Below are 18,106 nucleotides of genomic sequence, written 5' to 3'. Positions count from 1 at the left end.
CTGAAAGTGTGTGCTGATGCACTTGTAACCCGTCCTGTGCTGCTGCTGCTGCAGAGCCTCTCGGGGGGGATTTTACTGCGATGACAGCGAACACGGCTTCAGATTTGCCCGCTCTGCTCGCCCTATCTCCGGAGAGATTCAGGACCTTGACAGTGGTCGTGTCTGCACTACTAACGTGTCTCGTCAACAGCCTCCTTTTCTGCATGCTCTCCACAGGCGCGCGTTGGGCATCTCTATAATAGTTGCTGTTTATGTTCGAGGGATGGCTCACATTATTGTTTTCAATGTCCGAGCGGATCGTCCAGGCGGACTCGGCTCGATGGAGAGACGTGAAGGAAAAGCTCGTGTTTTGGCTCGAAAAGCTGTCATCCATATGCGTTTTCTGCGACACATCTTGCTCCCCCTCTTTCAAAAAGTCCTGGTACCTTTTCTTCGCAACCACGAACTTCACCTCGTCGATCTGTTTGACCACAGCGACGCTGTTCACCAACTTCTTGAAAAGGTCTCTATTGTGCTGCTTTTCCGCGGGATCACCGCAGTTGATGTGGCTCCTGAAATTGTTCAGCAGCTCCGAGTTCTTCACTTTGCCTCCGTGCTCCAGTAAAAAAGACAGCACAGATTCTTGGGTCAAAGCCATTTTGTGCTGCCAGGGCATAAATATGAAAAGATATACGGTATCAGATGGATTAAGTAAAATCCACAGGATAATCTCGATCTGCGCTCCCCTCTCTCTGGTCCTCCTCCAACCTGCTGCTTCCGGCGAGTCTCCGAATATATCTTTCGGGATTTTTTATTTTTATTTTATTTTTTTAAATTGCATTCCCGTTAAAAGGCTGTTTTGAAAGCAATGCTGCTGTCTCTTGATAAGTGGATTAACATGAAGACTACTTTTTTATTTTTAAATTTAGATTAATGTCCGTATTTAAAAAGAGAAGTCAGAATAATACTATCATATTAAGCATTCATTCAGAATATTTATACATGTATTCATGCTATATCTTAGTAATATATATTAATTCATATTATGTTAACCAAGTTACTTTGGAAAAATCAATAAATCCACGTGAAGTCACATTTTAAAAACATCACCAGTAAAGCGGTGATGAAATTACAATTCAGTGTATCTAACAGTTCTGCTTTTGATGTCTGCCTATGCTGCAGTGGAGGAAGAAATATTAGGAGGTTTTGCTTGTTTAAAAGTAAAATAATCTTACTTGTAGAAACACAAAAGTATTGGCAACAAAATAAGTACAGCGAATAAAAAGTACAATTATTCATAATTAGGCTGCACAATGACCTCTATAGGGTTGTTTTAGATAATTGAATAGTTATTAATTTAACAATGTTACATGTGGTTTACAAAAACACATTATAGCTATTTTGTATGCTAATCATACACCTTGTATGTAAACTCTTGATATCCATTGCTATCAAGTAAATATTTTGGATAAGAAGTAAAATTAATATTTAATAGAAACATTGAAGTGAAGCAAAATGCACTCTACGTTGTACTGAAGTACAGTTAATTGGCTCACTATGCAGTTGAGTTTACAAGAGCAAGATCAATGCAGGGTCTGCACAGTGCTGTGCTCTCAATATTTTATTGATAATTGCAATGTAAATACCAAAGTCAACTTTATTATCAATCCACCATATGTACAAGACATACTGAGAGACCGAAATATTGTTTCTGACAGTCCCACGGTGTGCAAAATAAAAAGATAAAACAAGAAAAGTATAAATATTACCATATAAAGCAAATATTTCCATCAATAAACTCTTTTTCCGGCGCAGATGATATTTTCACATCTCACATTGTGCATATTTATCTAAACAATAAAACTCGCACAAGTTATCAAATCAGAAAATAATAGATTGAAGCCCAAAGCAGACAAATGTGTATCTTTAAACTGACACACACACGTGTGAACAACTGGGAAGTGACGTCATCAACCAACCCTCCCCGCAGGAAAAATACTATTTTAAGAATCCAAACTGGAGTAATGGAAGTAAACTGTCCGAAAACAGGACCGTTGAGTTTCCTGTTGCTATGGAGACAGACGGTGTCCAGGTATATAATTGCTTAATGATACATTTTTGGACCTACTTTAGATGTAAAATATTTTTTTCGTGGATCCATACGTGAAACTTGAACATGGACAGTGCCTTTTTTTTTTTTTTATTAGAGCAAAACAAATTATAATAAATCAAAATAACAAGAAAGATGCAACGAAATTGAAGAAAACAGTTAAAAAAAAAAAAGGAAAAAAAAAGAAGTAGCGTCTGTTGCCACGGGAAACGACAAAGGACGCTGTCTGATTACCGTCTGTCGGAGCAGTTTTTTATTTTTTATTATCATCATTCCTGATAAAAGACTCATCAAATACTCCCTCAGTGGTGAAGTAGGCTTTCTCGAGCTGTTGTAATATCGCCCTCCAGCACCGAGGGGGTGTTGCCTCCAAGTAGCCATATTGAAAGCAGTGAGTGTGTCACTGTGCAGGTCTGGTTGAAGATAATTCCTGCACACAGCCACTTGTGACGATGGCGGCCAATAAGGTAAATGTTTTCGCAGTAAGTACAGGTGATCCGTTGTCTGCGCGCTTGCAGTGATTTAATATTTGGCGTCTTTAGAGTAGAATTAAAACTAGCAAACGCAAAAAAAAACAAAAAACATTCAGGTGTATGTAAGCGGAAGGTGGCGGTAATGAGATGTGTGTGGAGAATGCAGCAGGGTCGCTGCGGTGGTCGGAGCGTGATGTCGGAATGATTTGCGGCCAGCTAAGGTCGATTCAGGGGTAAAATAAATGCCTCGTCTTCCTGTACTGATGAGCAATCTTTTGTAGAAAAAAAAAAAAAGAAGAAAAGCGCATCCGGACACGCTGTCCAACGTCAAACCGCACGCAGCCTGCGCATCAGTACTTTTCTGTTTACCATGTCAGCACCTCTGACAGGTGTGCGCGGGCACGGGTGCTGAATAAACATCACGGGACAAGTGTTTCAATGAAGCACAGGGCGGCAGGCTGTCAGAGACTCAGTTAAGAGGATAAACATGCAGTAAGTAGCTCTCGGTAGTGGCAGCTGGGTTCAGCATCGCATGGCTCAGCGAAAATACAAGTATGATCAACCAAACGCCTCATTCGTGGCTACGCGGTGAATTTAAATCCCATCCTAGTTCACAGTAAACGCCTCTTGTTTGGTTCTCTGTGCACAGGTTGCATTGTAAAGGATGGATGACATAGTTGAATTCATCTGTGTTTGTCTAACTGTGAAGGGGGGAGGGTAGGAGGGGAGGGGAGGGTTATGGGTACCAGGGCAGAAAGCAGCTTGGATATCCTCCCACCCTGTGAAATAACATCCAGATAAAGAGCTCTTTGTGAGTGTGTGTGTGTGAGAGAGAGAGAGAGACAGAAGCGGATGATTGTTGTATTGAACACATCCTGGTCCTCATGTTGAGCCTTTTGCAAGATGCCAGGGTCCCAGGGTGAATCTGGTATAGGAAGAACAACCTCTCAGCATGCCAGTTTATCAAGCGAGGGCAACACACATAGTTAGCTCTAACATATAGGGTATTAATTTCAGCATTATATCAATGAAAATGGAAAGTATACACAGCGCCATGAATATTTAAACAGTTTTATTAGCACAAGTTTATACACATGAAAAAAAAAAGTGGTGCTGATGCTGTCGTTAAGTCAGTTAGTTGATCTACTGAAGCAAAAAGTTCCAGCTTCAATGTGGTGAGTTGCTGTCTTTCAAAACAGTTATTGACAGACTAATCATTAAAAAAAAAAAAAAAAAAAAATAATTATTTATAAACCATGACTGTCTGCAGTGGTAAAGTTACTAAGAAATTGTTATTATTACACTAAGCCCTCATCCTAAAATTTCATCATGCAGACAGAAGACACTCAATGTGACATCAGTGCTGCATAATTCAAATGAATCTCTTGCGTGTCTTTGCTGGAGGAAGTTGGTTGGTGATTTTTCAGACAGAACCTTTTTATAGATCGGACTAGTCAGTGTGTTAAGTGGAAGAGAGAAATGACCTCATTTGCAAAGAATGCTTTTAAGCTTAAAAGCATGACGTGGGGATGGGATGAGACATTTTTTAACCTCAAAATTGTATTGCCTTTTTTTTGTTTGTTTTTTTAACACTGCACCTCAGAATGAAGGATGGAGAAACCTGGAGCTCAGTGGCCACGTGGGGTTTGACAGTCTGCCAGATCAACTGGTCAGCAAATCAGTTGCACAGGGATTCAACTTCAACATCCTCTGTGTAGGTACGTCTAAAAGGCAGGAGGAGTTCATAATCCAAAGTTAGTGCTGTGGACATAACATGCATTCATGTGGATTTTGCTTTCTGTTTCATCTCCTCTGTTTTTTTAAGGCGAGACAGGGATTGGAAAGTCAACACTGATGAACACTCTTTTCAATACAAAATTTGAAAATGAGGAAACCAGCCACTATGAGAAGGACGTGCAGCTACGCCAACAAACATACAATCTGCAGGAGAGCAATGTCAACCTTAAGCTGACTATTGTGCAAACTATAGGGTTTGGAGACCAGATCGACAAAGAGGAAAGGTACAGACTGTTTTTCAATATTTTTCTTTTAGTTAAATTGAGTAGAAAAACAGACTGAAAAAATATTTTTAAAAATGGAGGAAAGCATCTGGCAAAAAAGAGAAAACTCATACAATTTTATTAAAATGGTATATAAAGCTGCCAAGAATGAACAGAGATAACACTACAGATTGTTCTTGGTGAGATCAGTGCCAGCTATTAATCCCCCTCTTGCGCTCATAATTTGGCTAAGACACTTTTTTGTGATTGTGGCATTGTGAATGAGCTCTGCCTGGTGGTTGGTATGTGAATTGGAGGGAGGAGAAAGGGAATAAGGGCATGCCTGGTAGAACAAATGCAGTCTCAATAGCCATCTCAGTGCTCCAACAGCAGGAAGTATAAAAATGTAGCATTCTTGGCTACACAACTTTAGAGGGCAATTTGTGACCAGTATACTAACAAGTCTATTAAACAACAAGGAAAGCAATGTGAAGGGATGAGTTCATACATGTAAGGATAAAATAACTTTTTTGTTCTGTGCAGCTATAAACCCATTCTGGAGTATATTGATGCCCAATATGAGCAGTATCTGGAAGAGGAGCTAAAGATAAAACGCTCCCTGTATAACTACCACGACACCAGAATCCACATCTGTCTGTATTTCATCGCTCCTTCTGGACACTCTCTGAAGTCCCTCGATCTCGTCACAATGAAGAAACTGGACAGCAAGGTGACAACAGATTCAGACTCTGTATTTCAGCAGTTAATGTGATTTGTTCCTCAGTCTGTCACTCACGTTTTGGTTTTCCATTCAGGTGAACATCATCCCTGTGATTGCCAAGGCAGACACCGTATCCAGGAGTGAACTGGACAAATTAAAGATCAAGATTATGAGTGAGCTGGTCAGCAACGGAGTGCAGATATATCAGTTTCCTACAGAGGATGAGGCTGTTGCAGAGATCAACTCCTCCATGAATGTAAGTTCTCGAAACACAGACACACATAACTTAGCACAGTACATGTAGTTAGTGCATGATGCTTGTTTTACCATGTAGGGATAATGTTCAGTTGGTGGCCGAGTTACTTCAGGAGACTGATTACAGGTTAAGATGAATGCTCACCTTCTCAACTGCTTGAGAGTTAACTAACATCACTCTAAATCATAAGTATGTTATAATATACAAGATCCTGGATATGACAACAGCAGCATTGTGTTTTTTTTTCTAATAATGTCAGTACTCTATGTTGCAGACTCATCTTCCCTTTGCTGTGATTGGAAGCATAGAAGATGTTAAAGTAGGAAATAAGATGATGAAAGCAAGGCTGTACCCCTGGGGATCAGTGCAGGGTGAGTACGCTGAATGGATTTGACAAGCCTCATAAAAGTCCTCCAAACAGTAGAGCTGTTCAGTCAGAGGCCTGCTGCCAAACTATTATGGGTTTTTCAGTGGAGAAATAAACATAATATTATGAGTCTCTGGTTTTATGAGCACAATAAACACAGACTTTGTCTCTTTTTTTTTTATTCCCAGTGGAAAATGAAAACCATTGTGATTTTGTGAAGCTGAGGGAGATGCTGCTGCGTGTGAACATGGAGGATCTCCGGGAGCAAACACACGCTCGTCACTATGAGCTGTACCGTCGCTGCAAGCTGGAAGAGATGGGCTTCAAGGACACAGGCCCTGACAGCCAGTCGTTCAGGTGAAATTAGGGATAGCAGAGATGTAATGCATTCAGGCAATTTACTTCAGTGAAACTGCCAGAAAAAACATTGCTTTTAAATAATTCCAAAACTGTGGAGATAAATTACTTTATTCATAAACAGCACATTAAAATCAATGTTTACATGATGTGGTGAGGTGTAAATGAATTAATCCCATCTCAACACTATTTAGATGAGATTAATGCTTCTACTGTAAATTTGGTAACTTTGTGTATCACAAACAAACCGCAATGCTTATGTCATCCAGGTCGGCCATGTGTGTGTCCACAAAAAAAGTAACACTAATAATTGTCTTTTTGTCACACTCAGGGAAAAGTTGGTGCTTGAGCAGACCTCATAGATGTGTTTTGACCTCCACACTGTGGAACCCACTGGATTCTTATAAAGCTGTTACTGTACATGGAATTAGGCCTGTACTCTGACAGACTTTTTCAAATCAACAACTTCATCAAAATTGACCAAAGATACACTGTCACACATGCGCTATATTCTCCTGTGGACATTCAGGGACACAACTGTCTCGTTAAGGAAAACAGAAAATGTGATGAGGAAAAATGGGAAAAGTTTAGTTTGGAAAAAGGGATATAGATACATAATTAAACGTGCACTGAATGGGAAGTCTAAAGAGTTTGATGACCCAGTGAAAGAAATAAAATAAAATAATAAAAGATTTTTATAAATTAACTTACTAAAGAAAGCTTGGAGTACTTGAAGAAAAAGTGTAAAGCATTAGATGCATATTTAGACTCCATTTATTGTTTAAGTAAGAGCAAATAACTGATTTATTTGGTTACCTTTTTGTTCCTCCATGTATTCATCCAGCTTTACCACTGCCATACCTAGTACTGAGGAGATGTGTTCACAAAATGAGTTCAATGTTATTAAATCTCAGATGGAGATCAGCACTGTGACAAACCAGTGATTTACAAATCTGTTTGTCCATCTTACCGTTTAAACCGTGACATCATTTCGGCTGTTAGAAGGAAATCTGCCCAATCAAAACATTTTGTAATTTGAGGTATATTGTTTAAATTTTTCACATGTAATTTAAAACTTTCCAATATTAGAGAACATTTATGCGCGTTGTATCCAGTCAGATCTGATGATGTGCTGTGTCACCACTTTTGCTCTTCAATCTAAATGTGAACTAAGCTAAGTTAGAAGTTACACACAGCTGGTGCAACAAGCTCCTGGTCGCCCATCTTGTCCGTGTAGGGCTGTGACGTGAGCTTAATGTTGTCTTTACTCTGATCTGCAGCCTTCAGGAGACATACGAAGCCAAGAGGAAGGAGTTCCTCGTGGATCTGCAGCGCAAAGAGGAAGAAATGAGACAGATGTTTGTCAACAAAGTCAAGGAGACAGAAGCAGAGCTGAAAGAAAAAGAAAAAGAGGTGAGGATCGACATCATAAAATAATGGCTCGTTGATAATACACCATATGTGGTATTTCTCACATTGTGCTCTGTCTCATCATCGTCATCATCTGTAGCTTCATGAGAGGTTTGAGCAGCTCAAGCGGATGCACCAGGATGAAAAGAAAAATCTGGAGGCGAAAAGACGAGAGCTGGAAGAGGAGATGAATGCCTTCAATAGGAGAAAGGTTGCAGCTGAGACACTGATGGGTCAGGCACTGCAGGGTTGCTCACAACAGCCATTCAAGAAGGACAAGGACAAGAAGAAGTAAGTCTGTTTTTCTGTTTGTATTTATCCCCTATTGTTGTTCTGGTAGTTAATTTCGTTCACCAGGGTTGTCAGCTCAACTGTTAATGCCACCAAACAATAATAATAACACGAAGATCTCTCATCCTATTCAAAGATAATTTGTTAAATGTCACACTTACATCTTATACTAAAGACATGGACATGTATTGTCTAAGGCAGTCTGTGTGGAGTTGATTGGACGGGGGGAGCTGTAGAATGTGATTAATGAGATAGCGTTATCTTCCCAGAAGCCATGTTGGCTCACAAAGTGATACAGGGACAGATTCAGACAGACACCGTGTGCCCAGACACCGTAGGAAGGGTCACAGCTTGCATGACACAGCCTGATGCTTATGTCTCTGCAGGCTGACCTGCCAGACTGTATCTCAGGCAGGGGCGCTCCTGTTTACATTCGACCGGTCTCACCGATGCTTACGCCATGTGCAACACAGATGATACTCAGACATCCCACGTTCAACTGTAATTATTTTTGCAGGTGGAAACATTACGTGTCAGGATTAATTTAGTATGCTCAAAACTCACCTGCACATAATTCGAAGCTAGAATCAGCCTTGAAAGTTCACCATCACAAAACTGTCTGAACAACTAGTAGAATAGAAACAAATGTGAACAAATGAAAGCCAAGTTTCTTCAAAGAATCTCAGTATCAACAGCAGTTTTTACTGGCTTTAACATCCTATTATGTGGGGGGAAATGTTAACAGTACCAAGGGTATTAAGACGGTGTAGATTTGGATGATTTATCTGTCTATTATATATAACCCGGCTTTAGAAAAAGAAGTTCATAAGGAATCACATATTTAAAAATGCAAGAACAGCTACCTACATTAAACATATCCGCAAAAATTAATACATTTGTGTGTCTATATATAATTTGTTTTTTCAAATGACAGGCTGGATACACTTATCTGTTTTGCTGCAGTCTCTATTGGGGACATTCTCTGAACTTCTGTGTCTCACCAGGCTGCATTAGTGAAAGAAAACATTGATTTTTTTTTTATGTGCAGCCATTTTACACATTCATACAGTATGTGTAGTCACAGTCGATTAGCCATGATCCAGACAACGTGTCAGTGTTGTGTCTTGTTGCACGTGACAGTTTAAACTCTTGAGTTGAGCGATCACATTGGGAACTGTCTCAGTTTTATGGCATAAATGTCATTAGGAGTAATTGGTTTCCATGAGTGAATCTGATTTATATTTCAAAGTGTCAAAAAAACGTGTTGAGCTGTCAGCCTGATTCTGAATGTAGCCTAAAAATATGTGGAAAGGAAATGGATGCTAGAGGAACCCAAACACGGTTACATTCCTGTTTCATTCCCTTCATTCTTTTGATTTCTACCATACTTCAAATCCCTCATTGTTTTCCTTTGCCACATTTTGTCTTATTTTTTTCCCCCTTTCAGTTGATTTATGGCTCAAACAAGGAAACCAGGAATGTGTCTGCTGTCAGCATGGGAAAAAGAGACTGTCATGTCATACATTACTTAGTGACACTATTCATGGACTCACTGTCCACATATGTGATCCTGAATACTGTGATGGCTACAAGCCACTGTGTACTTATGGATCAAAAAGGTAGCTTTGCCCAATGTGTTTAATTTGTCCCTAATGCTGACTGTGCTAGACGCATAATAACAAATCCATGGACTGTTTTCATAACGTGTAGCTTGTGTTATTTTATGTTCTTGCCATGAATGTGTGCTCATCTCCAGTTGTAAATTTAAGTCTGTGGTTCTCAGTGAGATATTAACAAGGCTAAATAAAAACAGGAAACTATCAGTTACTGACTCAACTGATGGTTGTGACTTTGTTATTTAGTAACATGGAATTAATATTTTGTGTGTTTTTATACATGTGATTATTTACAATACAGTATGTAATTTATATAAAAAATATTGACATTTGTTTTTTTTAATTGTTAGTATTTTGAGGAAAGATAATTTAATTGTCTAAACACTATTCTATGCAAAGTTTTAAAGAGGTTAATAAATATATATTCAGTAAATCTAGAAATGAGCAAATAGTTTGCTTTCATCTACTTTCAAATAAAGAATGATATTGGAAAATGGAATAGAGCATCAGTTCATCTGTCACCTGAACCCATTCCTCTTCAGTACCTCTCTGCAATACACCATCCATCACATCAGCCATTTGTATGATTCAAAGCATTTCTTGTTGCAGCCATTGTCTTCATTACATACCCAAACACATCTGATACTTATTATTTACTCGGTGTTCTTGTAAAAGCATTAGCTCCTGATTTAAACTTTCAGTTTTGTGATTGCATAAAGTCATTAGCAGCTAACATAATACCTAGCAAAAATGCTTATTAAGTTTTGAGCAACATTTGCACTAGATTTTAGTATTTCACGTGCTGTTGAGCTTTGCTTAGTGACCTTAATGACTGCCGCTTATCCAGATAAATGACCTGGTTTTTCTTTCCTTTTCATAGCTTCTTTAGTCTGCCATCTGCGTGCTCCTTAACCTCAGGAAGGAATTTGAATTAGAGGACTTTCTACCACACCACAGACTAACGATCAAGTGTATTATTTTTACAATGTTGCATATACAATTTTATAGAAATGAAACGTCCCTGGAAGTGAATCAGCCGGAAGTCTTCCATGGCTACTAAACCTTGTCCTTTAAGCTTTTAACAGCCCTCTGTAGCATGGTCTCTGCATGGCTCCTAAACTTCACTCCGACCAGTATTAAGAGATATCCTTTGCCAAAACCTCAGTTTTTGTATTGAATGTGCTATCTTCTTTCGTCTGCCATGTAACGCTTGTAGTTTCTGACTGATGACAATTTACACTGTGAGATATAAACTGACATGATTATGCTGTTGAAGGAATAGATTGTGAATCATATTATGATTTAGAAGCACTTTAAATCAATCATACTACAAATACTATCTTTAATCATATCTATAATCATAAATAGTGCCCTGTCATACTAACCTGTCATCCCTCATGTTGTGTCTATAGATATAGATAAAAGTATATCATAGTTTTAACTGCAAAAATATATATATTCTGTTGTTACATGAAAACCTTTGGATGTATATAAATGTAGGACAACATCTCTTCATGTCAGCAGATCGTTCTGGTGAGTCGGTGTGGGCTCGCTCGCTGATTTGTAAACCCTGATGTAATAAAGAGTTACTTTAATGAACATGTGTATTGTTCTCTGCAAAAATGCACTTTTAGGCAAAAAATAAATGGTTGTGGTAAACTGGTGGCTCAGCAGGTTCAGGTTCCTTCCAGACTGTTCCAGAAACCTGCCTGTTGGCCTCTCTTTCAAATGAAGAGGAGCCTTTGCCTGCTAATGCCTGGTCTATGAAAACATTTGTAACGTTACATTTTTAAGATATCCTGCTCAGTATTCTCTAAATTTACTGTTTTGCTGTTACTTCCCCCTATTTTAACATGGTGTACATCTTTGTTTTGTTTTTTTGGGGGGGGTTCTAATTTACTGAACGATTAAATAATTCAGAAAGTCAACTGTGTCAATTAATATTATATCTCTGTGTTATTCGCAAATGATCCAAAAGTATTTTTGTGTAGTACTATTTTATTGTAAACAATACCAAACAGGCGAACACGGTGCGTCGCTATTTATGGACATGTTCCGCCTTCTTGGCTCCGATTGGCTCAACGAAATATAAAGGGCGGGACTTATTAACGAATGGCTGGAAATACATCCAATTGAAATTTAGAACAGGAGACGTCCTCGTTCGGTGGCCAATGAAAGCTCAGCATGGGCTTGGTTTTATGCCTGCTTTAATACCAAAGCTGTCCTTTTCCCCATCGCCTTACGCCAGGGGTAGGGGGTGTGCATAGGCAGAAATCAACCTATGCTTAAAACTTTGTTTATTGAAAGTTCATACTTACACTTTTTTTGTGTGTGTTTTAAACCTCTTTTCACTCGCTTGTTCAAAGCGCTTGGAGACAGTTTCCGCTACTTTTTTTTTTTTTTTTTTTCCACCACAATTTTAAAGGCAAAGTAACTACCCAAGGTAAGTAATTCTTCTATATCAAGTGAAATAACTATACATTTGGCATTTGAGGGATTGTAAAAACCGAAAACGTGTCATCGTGCGGCTGTCTGTCGGCAGAAAAATAAATAACGCCATCAAGTTTTAAAATGAAGTTTAGCTAGCGTTAGCGGCTGTCGCTAACATTTACATTTGGTCGTTTTCACTTCGCCTTCGTGAAGTTTAGTTGACGCAAGACGAGCACTGTGGCGTCTGATGGTTTCATCTACAGTTTTGCGGGTTGAGCTGTGTCACTTTTTACTCGGGTTTGTTGCGGTCGGTCGGCAGGTTGTTGCGTTAGCTCTCCCGTTAGTGTGTGCGGCAGAGACATGTCGGGACATGACGGCTTCACGGTCTGACAGACCAGGCCCGGTCCTGTGAGTCACAGCCTCACGTACCGACCCCTTTATCAAAGTGTCACTTACACCGTGGGGATCGTATGTTTTACCAAACTCGCACAACCTTAATATGATACAAAAAAAAAATATATATATATATATATATATATATATTATTACAAATAGAGAAACTTTATTTGACATGTCCCCGTTATGTGTCGCCTCCCGTCTGGTCCAGTTGAGTCCAGTTCAGTGACAGCTGTTGGGGCAGGGCTTGTTACTGGATAACGTTCAAATTTGGAAGCACCTTCGTGTCTCGGACACTCCTGAGCAACACACTAATCCTCATCTATTCCTATTGGTGAACTACCGGCATGTAAACCCTGAATTTAAATTTAATTAATATTAGGACTGTTGTAATAGAGTGAAAGTGTGGATGTCCCCTCCCTTTACTCTCATAAAGTACCTTTTCTTTCTTAGCCTTAAAAAAAAAAAAAGCACATCTAGTTCTATAGATTGGTGATTTCAGGTGGTAGTTCAAGCTCTAATATCTGTAGATAGCCACAGATACCCATGGTTACAAACTATTATATTTCCATAGTCATTCTCACAGGCCCGAGTATTGTGATTAAAATTCAAGCATGCCAGTATCATTCAGCTCTATTTACCTTTCTGTGCAGATGATTGACACAGCGAGCGGACCCGCAGCACAGCCCTTTGCTGTTCAGCTGAAGGCCCTGATGGATCTGGAGGGCCGATACCAACCGAAGCTGAGTGGCTTGAGGCTCATTGAGAGTGCCCAGGACAATGGCTTCAGGATGACTACCAGACTGAGAGAGATTGAGGTGAAGGACCTGCTCTCCCTGACCAGGTTCTTTGGTTTCAGCTCAGAGACCTTCTCGTTGGCCATCAGCTTGCTGGATCGATTCCTCTCTGTAATGAAGGTCAGTAAAGTGCCTTTAATGTACATCTTGTTGAGTTTCCCACAACGTTTTCTCTATATTCTAATCTCTCTTTCCCCGTCTCCTACAGATTCAGCCCAAGCATCTGTCCTGTGTGGGCCTGTGCTGCTTCTACATTGCCGTGAAGTCCTCGGAAGAGGAGAAGAACGTGCCTCTGGCCAATGACCTGATCCGCATCAGTCAGAATCGCTTCACGGTGTCTGACATGATGAGGATGGAGAAGATCATCATGGAGAAGCTCTACTGGAAGGTGAAGGCCCCCACCGCCCTCCGCTTTCTCCGCCTCTTTCACAGCCACATCCGGGAGCAGCTCGACGCTGAGAGGTAAGGACAGATGGTCCCGTCAACCTGCAGGGCTACACCATGACTCAACAAGATTATATTTACTCTACTAAAATGTGTCTTCTTCTATTTGGCTTTACAGATAATACTGGCCAAAAATATATATTTTTTATCCAACAGGCACAGTCCTATTTGAAATCATGTAGCTCTTTAGACATGTGACAGCGTGTTTGAAACAACGATGAAAATCATTCTTTTCAAACATTACGAGTGTTGTTATGGTTGTTGTACTTTAAAAAGATATAAATAATTGTTGTTGGTATTACTTCGCTAAATTGACTGATGCAGATTGATGTCCATCCCCGTGAGCTGTGCCTCACATTCATCTTGCCTATGCAGCTGCAATTTCAACACTAAAAGCTTTTTCCTTTTACAGCAAGAAGATACTGAGTCTTGAGAGACTGGAGGCGCAGCTGAAAGCGTGTCACTGCTCATTTGTCTTCTCCAAAATGAAGGTAGGCCAAAATAACTGGTTTCCCAGCATTTTCAATCATGGCCCGTTTCCACTTGGAATTATATTAGAAGAATTTATGTCAAGGGCATCCGGCAGTTCCATTTTTCTGACTGTATATGATTGGAAATCAAACAGCTTTCATGTTGCATACTTATTATTTGTGGTCCTGGTAAAAAGTTGGCCAGCCGTGCTGGTTCATTTTCATTCATAAAATGTGAGACAAGCATATTTGCTGCAGGTTTCTTTTTTGGCAATAACAATCTTTGTGGCTGTTTCTCTGCAGCCATCTTTGCTTGCCATGGCTCTTCTGTGTTTTGAGGCCCAGGAACAACATGAACCCGAGCACGATGACAAAATATCTGGGGCCCTGAAAAGCCTGCAGCAGCAGCTCAACGTAAGTCCTTATCTTAAATATGTGCTGCACTTTTAGTAATCTAGCTGTGTGAAAATTAGTTGGCATAAAAGGAGGACCTGAATAACTGGAACAATAATGCTTTTTTCTGTTTTTTTTAAATGAATTTTTAAAGCAGAGAGCGACATGTTGCCATGTCCGATAAACTGTTTCTGTTCTCTGCAGATTAAGGACGGGGACGTAGTTTGTGTGCGGGAGTTAGTTGGAAAATGCCTGACTGAATATGCCGCCACTAAGTGCTGGAAGCCAAACATCCAGAGACTCCGCTGGACTATTTCGGGAAGAACTGCACGTCAGCTGAAGCACAGCTACTACAAGATCGCTCATCTTCCCACCATACCCGAGTCCGCTTGTTAAGACCTGAGCGTACGAGTGGGTGGCCTTGCATGCAGAGATAGACTACAGCTGTCCTCACTGTTACCTCCTTGTTCTTTGACTGGATGTAACTTTTGGGTGACTTGCTTGCAGTACGGTCACCTGCTTACAGTTGCACTTATTTTCCTTACAGATCTTTATCTGAGATGATGGATTTCTTTAAGGAAAAGCCCAAATGTTTCCGTTTGTTTGTCGTACATGAATTGATCAAGCACACTATATATTTTTTCTGTCCCGATGACAAGGAGTAATGCTTCGTCAGAAAGGTCAATCTGCTCCCATCCTGCTAAGTTTTACTTTCCTGTCTTGAGTTGCTTGCACAGGTGTACAGTATGTTCTTGTTCAAATCCGTACCAAGGTGATTGGTATTTCCTGGAACGGGTTGCTGGTTTTAAGCTAATAAGTATATAACCACCTAGGTCCTCAGTCCACCATGTGGAAGAGGAGGGAGAAGGATTTTGTGAACAGCAAAAATGGAACCAAGAAATCGGGCCCAAAATCCTTAACTCCCACCCTAGGTTGCTAAACTGTCCTGAATGCACACTCCTACCCAAGGTGATGATTTTTTTTTTTTTCTAAACTTGATGTGGCGCGGGAGCTCTGGTTTGCGCCAGTGAAGTGAAGCTAATGGCGATCCTGTCGTGTATGGCTAACCACGCTATTCGAGCTGAAATGTCAGCAGTGGTTACAGATGAGTTGTTTTCACCCATTCTTGATTTGTGAAGAGAGTGAAGCACTACAAGTGTGAGTTGATTTCGGTTGTCAATGATGCAGAGAACACGCACAAAAATTGGTGGTTGCAGTGGAAATGTAGGTTGGAACTTGTTTTGCATTTTCTTTGCCAGTTTCCCTGTGTAGTACGTTTTATTTTAGTGACAGAAATAAAATGTGTTCTCGAATCCAAAATTTGGCGATTGAATGAACCATCTGACTAACCAATGGATTTGTACCTTTCAATAAAACTTTATTGAAAAGCAATTGCTGTTTGCACTCTTGTTATTAAAAGACCACATGCCAAATCAGGCTTTAAAAAAACAACCTGTCCTTTGTAGCCGAGACGATCCAGGTGAACGCGCAGATATAAAAACAGTCAAAGTCTTTTAGGAACAACCAATAATTGAGTTCTTTGGGAAGCAAATCCCTCTTCTCCTCACCCCCCAAAAAACAACTGTCCCCTGCATGCCGTGGAGGATAGACCGAGATGACGCATCCAGCATGTACCAGCTTTTGACATCACGGCAGTGGTCACTTCTGTAAACTGGAAAAGTCCGGACCACCGCCAGCAAAATTCCCAGAGATCTCTGCGCTGCTGAAGTCAAATCCAGGATTCTGAAAAAGAGAACGCAATTGAACCATCTGCAGCCACCACACCGCCACATTTTTTTTGCATTCCTTTCACAATTTCATTGATGACAGTATTTGGGATTAGCCTGGTTCCGCCAGCTCGCAGCCGTAGTTTTCTTCGCTGCGATTAAAATCTTAAAACCCTGTTTAACTTCTCGATCACTCGGCCGCTGTAGGGCGGACCAATCAGTGACCAGTGTCGGTGGTTAAGCGCAACGATGCTGAAGTCTAAAGAGTTGTTTTTCCTATATTTTTCTAACTTTCACAGGTGTGCAATTTATAACGCCGTCTTGGAAACACAGTACATTTGATGGCGCTGCAGGTGGCACTGAATCGAACTAACCTCTCGCTGAAACCTCTCCAGAGTGAGCTTCCTCTGCATTTGGTCCTGGACCCAGGCATTCGCGCAGTACTCCCCCTCCAGCAGTGAGGACCAGCAGTTCCCTGCCTCTCTGTTGGTCTTCATCAGAATGATCCGGATGAGACATTTATCCTCTGAGGGCAAAAATCAAGCACACAGGAGAGGGTTGAAGCTCGCTTTGGTACATCAAAGTCTTAAGTGAAGTCTGAAAATGTTTCTTTGAGGTGAGCAACCCACCTAGTGTCCATGTAGCCTCGTCAGACACGGTTGTGTCAAACAACTTTCCCTGTATGCAAAACAACGATAGTAAATTTATTATACTGTATGTCTTAACTAGAGCTGCAACGATTAATTGAATCATCTTTTAGTTGATCGACAGGAAATTTGTTGTCAACTATTTTGATAACCGGTTAAACATTTTGAGTCATTTTTTATATTTTTGGGTTTCTTTAGTCCTCCATGAACATCTTTTGGTTGTGGACAATTTGTCTGGAGAAAACAATACATTTTAGGTCGTACTTTGGGCTTTGCAAAATTCTAACAGTGAATTTTGACAATTTAGAGACCAAACAGCTGATCAGTTCAGTAAGAGAGTAATTGACATATTAAGTGATAATGAACATATGTGTTCATTGCAGCCTCAGAGTTCAGAATAGGATAGAATAAAATAGGGACCACTGTTAGGTGGGATGCATCAGGGAGTTGTTAATCTGATCAGGCAATAATAGGGCAACAGGAAGTCTTCGAAACCTGTAAAACACTGATAGTCTGAATTATAGTGATTTACATACAAACCAAAAGGTGCCACTATAATCTCTTAGTGACAGACTTCATAAATCACATATTTTACTTTCTGCTTCCCAAAATGCAAAAACAAACAGATTCGGAAAATATAAAGAGAAACTACTTCACATGTTGTTGTTTTTTTTTTCTCTCTTAGTAAAATTGATGGCGAGTTTCTCTTCAGTGGCTCACCTTGAATATCTCCTTCCCCTTGACGTGCAGCTCGATGTCTCTGGACCCCAAATGGCACTTGACCTCTTTAGCGGACGTACAATGAGGCACGTTGACTTCGACAAAGACCTCCTCCATGGTCTGGTACCAGGCGCCCCAGGGCGTCTTGCAAGGGACGACGCCGCTCCTCTCCTCGAAGTGCGCCGACATGCTGCAGTTTCACCGGCTGACCGGTCGGCTAACGTGTGCTGACTAACATACAGTGTCTCCAGCTGTTGTAGAAGTTACGCTAACAATTAACCACACTGTAAATCTGAACAACTATCAACGTGCCGGCAAGTTAAAACAACTATTATTAAGAATATCTAAACGATAATGTATTTCAGTATTTGCTGATTATATTATCTCTCGCCGTGATGTTTCGCACCACTCTCCTTCTAAACTTCTTCTTCTTCGTCTTCTTCTCTATGTTTGGGTCACTTCCGGTTTTGCATGTCATTGCGGTTGCAGCGCCATCTTCTGT

General features: G+C 40.3%; 3 protein-coding genes across 8 annotated transcripts; 2 read left to right on the top strand and 1 right to left on the bottom strand.

The window, feature by feature from the left end:
- Positions 1-193: 193 nt before the first annotated feature.
- Positions 194-11,508, top strand: LOC138211513 (septin-8-A-like). Of its 6 annotated transcripts, none has more exons than XM_069171464.1 (10): positions 194-502; positions 4,166-4,280; positions 4,388-4,583; positions 5,106-5,292; positions 5,378-5,539; positions 5,814-5,910; positions 6,095-6,263; positions 7,544-7,676; positions 7,774-7,964; positions 9,412-10,451. In XM_069171464.1, the coding sequence occupies exons 1-10, from the start codon at positions 263-265 to the stop codon at positions 9,413-9,415; spliced, it is 1,494 nt and encodes a 497-aa protein (XP_069027565.1). In that variant the 5' UTR covers positions 194-262; the 3' UTR covers positions 9,416-10,451. The 6 variants fall into 6 exon arrangements, with proteins under 6 accessions (XP_069027565.1, XP_069027570.1, XP_069027567.1 ...); XM_069171469.1 differs by lacking the exon at positions 9,412-10,451 and adding an exon at positions 10,461-11,508 and having other exon boundaries at positions 248-502; XM_069171466.1 differs by lacking the exons at positions 194-502; positions 9,412-10,451 and adding exons at positions 2,036-2,071; positions 10,461-11,508.
- Positions 11,509-11,809: 301 nt separating this feature from the next.
- Positions 11,810-15,902, top strand: ccng1 (cyclin G1). Its single transcript, XM_069171472.1, has 6 exons — positions 11,810-12,023; positions 13,060-13,323; positions 13,412-13,665; positions 14,060-14,138; positions 14,421-14,531; positions 14,715-15,902. Exons 2-6 carry the CDS (start codon positions 13,060-13,062, stop codon positions 14,904-14,906), a joined length of 900 nt encoding a protein of 299 aa, XP_069027573.1. The 5' UTR covers positions 11,810-12,023; the 3' UTR covers positions 14,907-15,902.
- Positions 15,903-15,995: 93 nt separating this feature from the next.
- nudcd2 (NudC domain containing 2) lies at positions 15,996-18,060 on the bottom strand. The gene is made up of 4 exons (XM_069171473.1): positions 17,605-18,060; positions 16,867-16,915; positions 16,612-16,763; positions 15,996-16,253 (listed from the first exon to the last, which is right to left on the bottom strand). The coding sequence occupies exons 1-4, from the start codon at positions 17,791-17,793 to the stop codon at positions 16,170-16,172; spliced, it is 474 nt and encodes a 157-aa protein (XP_069027574.1). The 5' UTR covers positions 17,794-18,060; the 3' UTR covers positions 15,996-16,169.
- Between the last annotated feature and the right edge of the window lie 46 nt (positions 18,061-18,106).

Source organism: Embiotoca jacksoni, unplaced genomic scaffold (assembly GCF_022577435.1).
Source record: "Embiotoca jacksoni isolate LCO1_2020_lvr unplaced genomic scaffold, fEmbJac1.0.p SCAF_5, whole genome shotgun sequence".
NCBI lineage: Eukaryota > Metazoa > Chordata > Actinopteri > Embiotocidae > Embiotoca > Embiotoca jacksoni.
This window is presented reverse-complemented; position numbering and strand designations above follow the sequence as displayed.